Below are 10,047 nucleotides of genomic sequence, written 5' to 3'. Positions count from 1 at the left end.
TAAGGACATAAGCCTTCTGCGCAGCAACGAGGACAATCCTCTGCAAAGTTTGCTACTATCAACTTTCAACTAAATTTTCAATAGGAACATATAAAAATAGCAGAGCTATAGCGCAAGCTACATCGTAATTCGCAAAGACCATTAGACTATGTTCATGACAATTAGTTCAATTAATCATATTACTTAAGAACTCCCACTCAAAAAGTACATCTCTCTAGTCATTTGAGTGGTACATGATCCAAATCCACTATCTCAAGTCCGATCATCACGTGAGTCGAGAATAGTTTCAGTGGTAAGCATCTCTATGCTAATCATATCAACTATACGATTCATGCTCGACCTTTCGGTCTCATGTGTTCCGAGGCCATGTATGCACATGCTAGGCTCGTCAAGCTTAACCCGAGTGTTCCGCGTGTGCAACTGTTTTGCACCCGTTGTATGTGAACGTTGAGTCTATCACACCCGATCATCACGTGGTGTCTCGAAACGACGAACTGTAGCAACGGTGCACAGTCGGGGAGAACATAATTTCATCTTGAAATTTTAGTGAGAGATCACCTCATAATGCTACCGTCGTTCTAAGCAAGATAAGGTGCATAAAGGATTAACATCACATGCAATTCATAAGTGACATGATATGGCCATCATCATGCGCTTCTTGATCTCCATCACCAAAGCACCGAACGATCTTCTTGTCACCGGTGTCACACCATGATCTCCATCAACGTGTTGCCATCGGGGTTGTCGTGCTACTCATGCTATTACTACTAAAGCTACGTCCTAGCAAAATAGTAAACGCATCTGCAAGCACAAACGTTAGTTTAAAGACAACCCTATGGCTCCTGCCGGTTGCCGTACCATCGACGTGCAAGTCGATATTATCTATTACAACATGATCATCTCATACATCCAATATATCACATCACATCGTTGGCCATATCACATCACAAGCATACCCTGCAAAAACAAGTTAGGCGTCCTCTAATTTTGTTGTTGCATGTTTTACGTGGTGACCAAGGGTATCTAGTAGGATCGCATCTTACTTACGCAAACACCACAATGGAGATATATGAATTGCTATTTAACCTTATAAAAGGACCTCCTCGGTCAAATCCGATTCAACTAAAGTTGGAGAAACCGACACTTGCCAGTCATCTTTGAGCAAGGGGTTACTCGTAGCGATGAAACCAGTCTCTCGTAAGCGTACGAGTAATGTCAGTCCAAGCCGCTTCAATCCAACAATACCGCGGAATCAAGAAAAGACTAAGGAGGGCAGCAAAACGCACATCGCCAACCATAAAACTTTTGTGTTCTACTCGAGAAGACATCTACGCATGAACCTAGCTCATGATGCCACTGTTGGGGAACGTCGCATGGGAAACAAAAAATTTCCTACGCGCACGAGGACCTATCATGGTGATGTCCATCTACGAGAGGGGATATTCGATCTACGTACCCTTGTAGATTGCACAGTAGAAGCGTTAGTGAACGCGATTGATGTAGTGGAACGTCCTCACGTCCCTCGATCCGCCCCGCGAACCGTCCCGCGATCAGTCCCACGATCTAGTGCTGAACGGACGGCACCTCCGCGTTCAGCACACGTACAGCTCAACGATGATCTCAGCCTTCTTGATCCAGCAAGAGAGACGGAGAGGTAGATGAGTTCTCCGACAGCGTGACGGCGCTCCGGAGGTTGGTGGTGATCTAATCTCAGCAGGGCTCCGCCCGAGTTCCGCAGAAACGCGATCTAGAGGTAAAACCGTGGAGATATGTGGTTAGGCTGCCGTGGCAAAGTTGTCTCAAATCAGCCCTAAAACCTCCGTATATATAGGGGGAAGAGGGGGAGCCTTGCCTTGGGGTCCAAGGACCCCCAAGGGGGTCGGCCGAGCCAAGGGGGGCAGTCCTCCCCTTCCAAACCGAATCCAACTAGGTTTGGAAGGAGGAGTCCTTCCCCTTTTTCCCACCTCCTCTTTTTTTTTCTCTTTGATTTTCTTTCTATGACGCATAGGGCCTTCTTGGGCTGTCCCACCAGCCCACTGAGGGCTGGTGCGCCACCCCCAAGGCCTATGGGCTTCCCCGGGGTGGGTTGCCCCCCCCGGTGAACACCCGGAACCCATTCGTCATTCCCGGTACATTCCCGGTAACTCCGAAAACCTTCCGGTAATCAAATGAGGTCATCCTATATATCAATCTTCGTTTCCGGACCATTCCGGAAACCCTCGTGACGCCCGTGATCTCATCCGGGACTCCGAACAACATTCGGTAACCAACCATATAACTCAAATACGCATAAAACAACGTCGAACCTTAAGTGTGCAAACCCTACGGGTTCGAGAACTATGTAGACATGACCCGAGTGACTCCTCGGTCAATATCCAATATCGGGACCTGGATGCCCATATTGGATCCCACATATTCTACGAAGATCTTATCGTTTGAACTTCAGTGCCAAGGATTCATATAATCCCGTATGTTATTCCCTTTGTCCTTCGGTATGTTACTTGCCTGAGATTCGATCGTCAGTATCCGCATACCTATTTCAATCTCGTTTACCGGCAAGTCTCTTTACTCGTTCCGTAATACAAGATCGTGCAACTTACACTAAGTCACTTTGCTTGCAAGGCTTCTGTGTGATGTTGTATTACCGAGTGGGCCCCGAGATACCTCTCCGTCATACGGAGTGACAAATACTAGTCTCGATCCATACTAACTCAACGAACACCTTCCGAGATACCTGTAGAGCATCTTTATAGTCACCCAGTTACGTTGCGACGTTTGATACACACAAAGCATTCCTCCGGTGTCAGTGAGTTATATGATCTCATGGTCATAGGAACAAATACTTGACACGCAGAAAACAGTAGCAACAAAATGACACGATCAACATGCTACGTCTTATTAGTTTGGGTCTAGTCCATCACATGATTCTCATAATGATGTGATCCGTTATCAAGTGACAACACTTGCCTATGGTCAGGAAACCTTGACCATCTTTGATCAACGAGCTAGTCAACTAGAGGCTTACTAGGGACAGTGTTTTGTCTATGTATCCACACATGTAGTGTGTTTCCAATCAATACAATTATAGCATGGATAATAAACGATTATCATGAACAAAGAAATATAATAATAACTAATTTATTATTGCCTCTAGGGCATATTTCCAACAGTTATTGCCGACGACATTGGGATGGCGGATGTTGGGCACAGACGTCCGGCGTCGGCTTGGATTATCTATCCCTAATAATAAAGTACCGACTGCTTCTGTCGTCCGTCGTGCCATTTTTACAAAAAAAGTCCCCGGCGTTTCCTGAAATCAACCCGCAGTCCGGATTTAAGTCAGAAAACGAATCATTTTTTGTATCTTTCAAAAAAAACCTGATGTATCAGGTAATCAACCCACCCTTCGTATTTAAGTCAGCCGAAACGTTTTTTTCATTTTAACAAAAAAATCCTGACTTTTCAGTTAATCAATCCACATTTTATCTAAAACAAAATTATCCATATCTTTTAAACCGTAACTCCGATTTTAACATGTTATATATATTTTTGGTGCAAACTTAATTTGTTGTGCACGGTCATTTTTTTCTCTCTTTCCGACGATGATACAAATTGTAATAAACATCCATTAAATTAAAACCAAATTGAGAGAAAAGAAAATATTTTTTTTCTCTCTTTCCGATGACGATACGAATTGCAACAAACATCCATTAAATTAAAACCAAATTGAGAGGAAAGAAAACATCGTTAACCACACATGCACACCTTTGGAAAACCTCGTGGGGAGAAATAACATATTTCTCATCTTATTCCGAGTGACTGTATATTTAAACGCGTTATCGTTGTGTGAGCACTAAGGCCATCGTCGGCAACACAAATGTGATGCCATGTGAAAATATATTGCGTTCAGAGCGTGTGTTATTTTTCTCTTCCGTTGCAACCCACGGACTCTTTTGCTATTGTTAATAATCAGACTAACCATTACGATTAATCCTCTAAAAGGGAATTACTTATATGTCCTTGAATAAAATTCCAACAAATTATTTTCAACCATTGGATCAATTTAATACTACACGTTATATTTGGTAGTATGATGTACGGTAAAAAGAACTCGAAATGAAATATATTGATAGGAGGCAAACATTTCAGTACTTACCAAAATTGATGAAATTTCTGAAATTTCGTTGAAATTGCACCGAACGTGAAAATCACAGATACCTACGAGTGAGATTCAGTTGGCCTGCTATTGAACATTCAGCGACTGCCAATCATGGAACGACAGCCCGTCAATAGTTGATGGCCGGAAGAGGAGTGGATTAACATCCCACCCTTTGAGGCTTCCTCTGGACCATCTCATCCTGACATTATCGATCTCCAGGCCCGAGATGTGCTCCAGCATCATACCACCAGTCTTGTGCTTCACCATCGCCTGGCATCCGGGCCTGTAGTCATACAGGCCCCCGGTGTAGTTTGTCCATCTCTTGTATGTCAAGTCAACATTCTTGAACTTCAAGTTGCGGAGCAGGCCGTGCCTCGACCCAGCCAGGAAAACACCATTTTCTGACACCGATGAGATGTTAACGAAGGAAACATCTGAAATGGTGCCTTCTCTGGAACCAGGGTACCTTGGACAGGTAGTGATGTAGATCGGTTCAGCTCTCCCCCACCATGAAGGATGGTAGTATCTAGTGCGCATTTTGATGTTTGAAAAGATCACATTACTAACGTTCCCTGCAAAATTATGCATCTCCAAATCAGCTAGCTGAACTCCACAAAGTTACAATAAAAGTAGCAGCTTCCTTGAATAAGATGCCACCTAATAGTATACTGCAAGAAAAGAAAAGCAAAAACTAGTTACTCTACCTCCATCACGGATCTGCATTCCGAGTCCTCGGTGCGAATCGACTATGGTTATGTTGTCAAAGAGCAGCCCCTCAAAGTTGAAGGAGCTTGCACTTCCAAATTTGATGGCACTAGATTTAGTACGGATCCGGCTGTTTGTCACTGTCAGGTTGTAAACAGGCCCTGTGAGAGACTTGGGGCAGATCGCGTCGTCTCCGGTGTCTATGCTGCAGTCGGTGATGATAGTGTTGTTTGAGCCCTCGATGTCGATCCCGTCGTTGTTAGGAGTATCAAAATCGCCGTATATCGAGACGTTGCGTATCACCGAGTGATCACACCTCACAAGATGCAGGCTGCAGAGAATGCAAGCATATTGAGTCATCTGATGGGTGATGGCTCTCGGTAACAGCCAGTGATGGGAAGCGAGGGAGGAAGAAGCGCTCACCACCAGTAGGCCGGCTGGTTCAGGGTGACGTCGTCGATCGTGACGTCCTTGGAGTCGACGAAGCCGACGAGCCGGGGGCGGCACTCGTCGCCCTGGCAGTGCCCCGTGGCGTTCCAGCTCACCATCACGTTCTTCTGGTCGCTGGGCGTGATCACGAAGGCGCCGCCCTGGCCGTTGACCTCGCCGCCGCCGGTGACGCCCGCTCCGGTGGTGTTCTCGGCCAGCACGACGTACCACCGGCTCCGCTCGGCCGGGTAGTCGCGCTGCCTGGTCCCGCCCAGCAGCCGCGCGCCGGGGGCCACCTCGAGCACCACGCGCGAGCGGAGGTGCACGGTCGCCGTCAGGTAGTCCCCGGGCCCCGGGAGGAGCACGCGGCCGCTCCCCGCCTTCCCGCATTCGTTGACGGCGGCCTGGATGGCCGCCGTGTCGTATCTGGATCCGTCGCCGGCTGCGCCGTAGTCGGCGACGGAGAAGACGCGGGTGGGCGCACAGTCCGCGACCGGGGCCAGCAGCAGGAGGAGGAGGACCAGATGTGATGCTGCCATTGCGGCGTTGACTCTTTGCTCTGTTCTTCTCGGAGAGTGGTGCTAGAGTACTACTACTACAACTGTTGTACTCCGAGCATGGAGTGGGAAAAGCTCAGGCTTGAGTGTGTAATAAAACTGAAGTAGGAAAAATGGAGACAATCGGGTGACTGTGCAATAAATCTTGAAAAAATGGAGTTAATCGCGAACAATAACCACAACTGTTGTTAGGGTTTCATAAAAAAACACTCGAATACAATTTTTTGGGAGTGAGTAATGAACAGACGTCTGATTTTAAATTTGTGTCAGGTAGTTTTTTTTCCCACTTAATGACTGACACGTTGCTGAGTATTTAGTCAAAAAATTGACCACTTCAGAAAAAATCACATGTTAGCGAATATGCCTTTCAACGATTACTCCCACCTTCATTTGTTGCGACAAGTGACGCATTGCATGCTGACACTTGTCGCAACCTGGGTGTTTTTTTTTCTTCGTAGATCCGTATTTTTAAAAAGATCTATCTCCTAAACCGTGCGTCCAAATCTTGAATCGTTTTCACTGTTGGCTTTCTCACGTCGAGAACTTTAAAACTAGATCCCATGTTGATAGATTTTTATGAAAAAAAATTCATGAAAAAAACAGGACAGAAAAACCGTGCATCACGCGATAGAAAAAAACAGAAAACGCGTTTTTTCCTTTCTTAGAGGCACGGATCGTGCCTTTCACGAAGGCAAAATCGTGCCTCTCGTGGAAGCAAAACCGTGCCTCTTGCGGAAGAAAAAGAGAGCAGAAAACGCGTTATTTCCCTTTTTCGGGAGAGGCACGGGTGTGCCTCTCGCGAAGGCAAAACCGTGCCTTTCGCGAAAGCAAAACCGTACTCTAGCAAAAAAAACCAGAAAACGCGTTTTTCCCCTTTCGGGAGAGGCACGAGCATGCCTCTCGCGAAGGCAAAACCGTGCCTTTCGCGGAAGCAAAACCGCGCCTTACGCAAAAAAAATACAAAAAACACGTTTTTTTCTTTTCGAGAGGTACGACTGTGCCTCTCGTGAAGGCAAAACTGTGCCTTTCGTAAAAAAATAAAAAAACATGTTTTTTCATTTAAAAAAACAGAAAACACGCTCTTTCACGAAAAAAAATGAATTTTTTTCCTGTCCAAAAGTTACGAAACACCTGTGAAAAACCGTAACAACAAAAAATTTCAGGAAAAAATCACATAAAAAGACGAAAACGCGTGCGAAAAAATCAAAAATAATCCGAAGAGAGCGCTCAGAGCACGACACGTGGCGGCGGCTGGAAACACGCCAAGTGACGACGTGCGGGAGCGATCGCTGGAAGGTTCCTGAAGGAGCGCTCGTTAGCTAGTTGCTCCCCGTACCCACCCATCAGTTTAGCAGTCTGGTTTTGTTCTCGACCTCCAGCCGGCCTAGGCAATCTTTTCCACCCTCCTCCTTCCAGAGAGCTCCTACCTGCGGCTCATTGCGGCAGGGATGAGATGCAACGCACATGGGCTCGCCCTAACTGGGCCGAACAAAAAAAATCAATATTTCTTCTATTTCTTATTTTCCTTTTTTGATTATTTCCTTTCTTTTTGTTTTTTTGTTAGTTTTCTTTTTTTTCCTTTTCTATTCGTATTTGAATCTCAAATATCTTTTAAATTTGGAGAACCATTTTAAAAAGTCATGAACATTGGAAACGCGAATAATTTTTAAAGCACATACATTTTTCGAATGTTGAAAACAAGTTTTGTAACCGAGAACAATTTTGAAAAATCATGTACAAATTTGGAAGGACGAACAATTTTTTGAATCCTGAGAACAAGACTATAAAAAGGAGAACAATTTTGAAAAAGCCCGTATAAATTTGAAAGCACAAACAAATTTTTAAAGCACAGACATTTTTCAAATTTTAGTACAAACTCTGAAACCAAGAACACTTTTGAAAAATCATGAACAAATTTGTAAGCACGAACAATTTTATAAAGCACGAACAATTTTTGAATCTTGAGAACAAAATTTTGAAACGAGAACAATTTCGAAAATCTCCGGACAAATTTGGAAGCCCGAAATTTTTTTTAAAACACGAGCATTTTTTGAATCTTGAGACAAATTTTGAAATCGAGAACAATTTTGAAAAATCCTGAACAAATTTGTAATCTGGAACTATTTTTAAACCACGAACATTTTGTTTGTCTTGAGAACAAAATTTTGAAATGGAGAACAATTTTTAAAAACACCAGAACAAATTTGGAAGTGTGAATAATTTTTGTAAGCACGATCATTTTTTCAATCTTAAGATTTTTTTTGAAACTGAGAACTAATTTGAATAGTATGTACAAATTTTGAAACTGAAAACAATTTTTGGTAAATACAGAACATTTTTTTAAATCAAGAACATTTTTTGATTCAAAAACATTCTTTAGAAATCCAGATCATTTTTGAACAGAAAAAAAAGAAACCGAGAAGAATAAAAAAAAGGTTCAGGGAATCTTCTAAAAGTTTCCCAAAACCAAAAAAATCGGCTCGGAACCTCTAGAAGGTTCCAAAACCCGGGGCGCTGCAGCCCGCCAATCCATACCCCCCCCATTTTCGCTCTCTGCGAAACCCCGACACCGATTCACATAGAGCGACGAATAGGGTTTTCCCTCCTTTCACCCCCGATCACCTTCTTCTTCCTCAAGAAATGAAGAAAAAGGTATGTGTAGGGGCGACAACGGCTGGCGAAGGAGAAGACATGGATGGTGCTTGTGATCCAGTTCCGGGGGACTTGGAGCCGCCGCGTGCTGCCCTCGCCCCAAGTCCCAAACCAAGGTACAGCCCCCCTCCCTCCCCTCCTCCCAACCCACCTCGCTACTGTATACTTCTCATGTGAAACATGTTAGTGTACTTGGATCTTATGATAGAGAACTGAATTTCAAATAGTTGATACACCAAACAAATCACTCTACTGAAATTGTGAAATTATGAGGAAAGTAGAACCGAAATTGAAATACTGAAACACTAGTACATTAATTTCGACAATTCAATTTTGCTACTGATACTAGCAAACAGAACTTGTACATGTGAAATTCAGTTTAACTAGTCCCATACCTGCTCTTGCTTAGTAGCTAGCTATCCCAGCCTATGTGCTAACACACAAAACTATCTGCGTGATAACATACAACTAGTTTAGAAAAATGCATGACTTGTACCTGAACAAAACACATAGCGAAGAAAGAAGAATCGATTGCTTACTTAATCAATAGTACACGTCAACCTTGATCGGACACTCTTCGATGCCTCGTCGCCCTGCCCTAATTAAGTGTCCAAAATAAGAAATGATAATAGAAAAGGGGAACATACCTATGAATTAAAACACAAAAAGGTGAATAAACTACAAAAACTGATGAAAAGTGGCACATACATGATTTATTTTAGATAGACTGAACATGATATAATGAAACACCTACTAAATAAAAATGAAGAATAATCACTTAAATACTAAAACATGGAGGCTGATAATAGAGAATACATGAAAGCTATAGAAGATTGAAACTTGAGAACTCAAAATAATACAACACAAAAATAAACCAAAAATGACACATAACAATGAAAAAACTAAAATACACTGAAATGTAAATACTAGATGATGGACAAAAATAATAAATAATGCGGCTGAATACTCCAGCGCTAAGGACTCGTCAAAATAACCACTCATGAAAAGAGACTGGTGAAATAACCACCTGAGCGAGTGTTCTTCTGGTCAGTGGGCGTGACCACGAAGGCGCCGCCCCGGACGTTGATCTCGCCACCGTCGGTGACGCCCGCTCCAGTGGTGTTCTTGCTGAGCAGGAGGATTCCTTACTGAGCAGGGTACTCTTGCTCAGTTCTCTTGTCCTGGTGCTCATGCTCAGAATGGTGTGGCTGAGCGCAAGCATCGTCACCTTCTTAAGACGGCGCATGCGAAGATGATCGCCGCCTCTCTTCCACCCCACTTCTGGGGTGAGGTTGTTACCACTTCCACCTATCTCATCAACATTCAGCCATCTTCTACTCCACAATGTGGTATTCCTCTTGAGCGTCTTTGTGTCGTTCTCCTGATTATTTGATGCTTCGTTTGTTTGGTTGCGTTTGCTATGTTTTACTTACCCCTCGTGAACGTACCAAATTGACAACACAGTCTCTTGAGTGTGTCTTTCTCTGATACAGTGATGAGCATAAGGGCTATCGATGTTCGGATCATGTCGTCCAGCGAACACGT

At 43.8% G+C, this 10,047-nt stretch overlaps 1 protein-coding gene across 1 annotated transcript; it reads right to left on the bottom strand.

The window, feature by feature from the left end:
- Positions 1–4,103: 4,103 nt before the first annotated feature.
- Positions 4,104–5,917, bottom strand: LOC123440600 (probable polygalacturonase). Its single transcript, XM_045117165.1, has 3 exons — positions 5,288–5,917; positions 4,864–5,195; positions 4,104–4,731 (listed from the first exon to the last, which is right to left on the bottom strand). The coding sequence occupies exons 1-3, from the start codon at positions 5,830–5,832 to the stop codon at positions 4,244–4,246; spliced, it is 1,365 nt and encodes a 454-aa protein (XP_044973100.1). The 5' UTR covers positions 5,833–5,917; the 3' UTR covers positions 4,104–4,243.
- Between the last annotated feature and the right edge of the window lie 4,130 nt (positions 5,918–10,047).

This window comes from Hordeum vulgare, chromosome 3H (genome assembly GCF_904849725.1).
Source record: "Hordeum vulgare subsp. vulgare chromosome 3H, MorexV3_pseudomolecules_assembly, whole genome shotgun sequence".
Taxonomy (NCBI): Eukaryota; Viridiplantae; Streptophyta; class Magnoliopsida; order Poales; family Poaceae; genus Hordeum; species Hordeum vulgare.
This window is presented reverse-complemented; position numbering and strand designations above follow the sequence as displayed.

Bases quoted from the DNA above. Each gene is read 5' to 3' on its own strand.
- LOC123440600 (XM_045117165.1), bottom strand. From the start codon at position 5,832: ATGGCAGCATCACATCTGGTCCTCCTCCTCCTGCTGCTGGCCCCGGTC. The intron at 5,196-5,287 runs GTGAGCGCTTCT...CATTCTCTGCAG, and splicing joins AACCAGCCGGCCTACTGGTG to CCTGCATCTTGTGAGGTGTG. The intron at 4,732-4,863 runs GTAGAGTAACTA...ATAATTTTGCAG, and splicing joins AATGCAGATCCGTGATGGAG to GGAACGTTAGTAATGTGATC.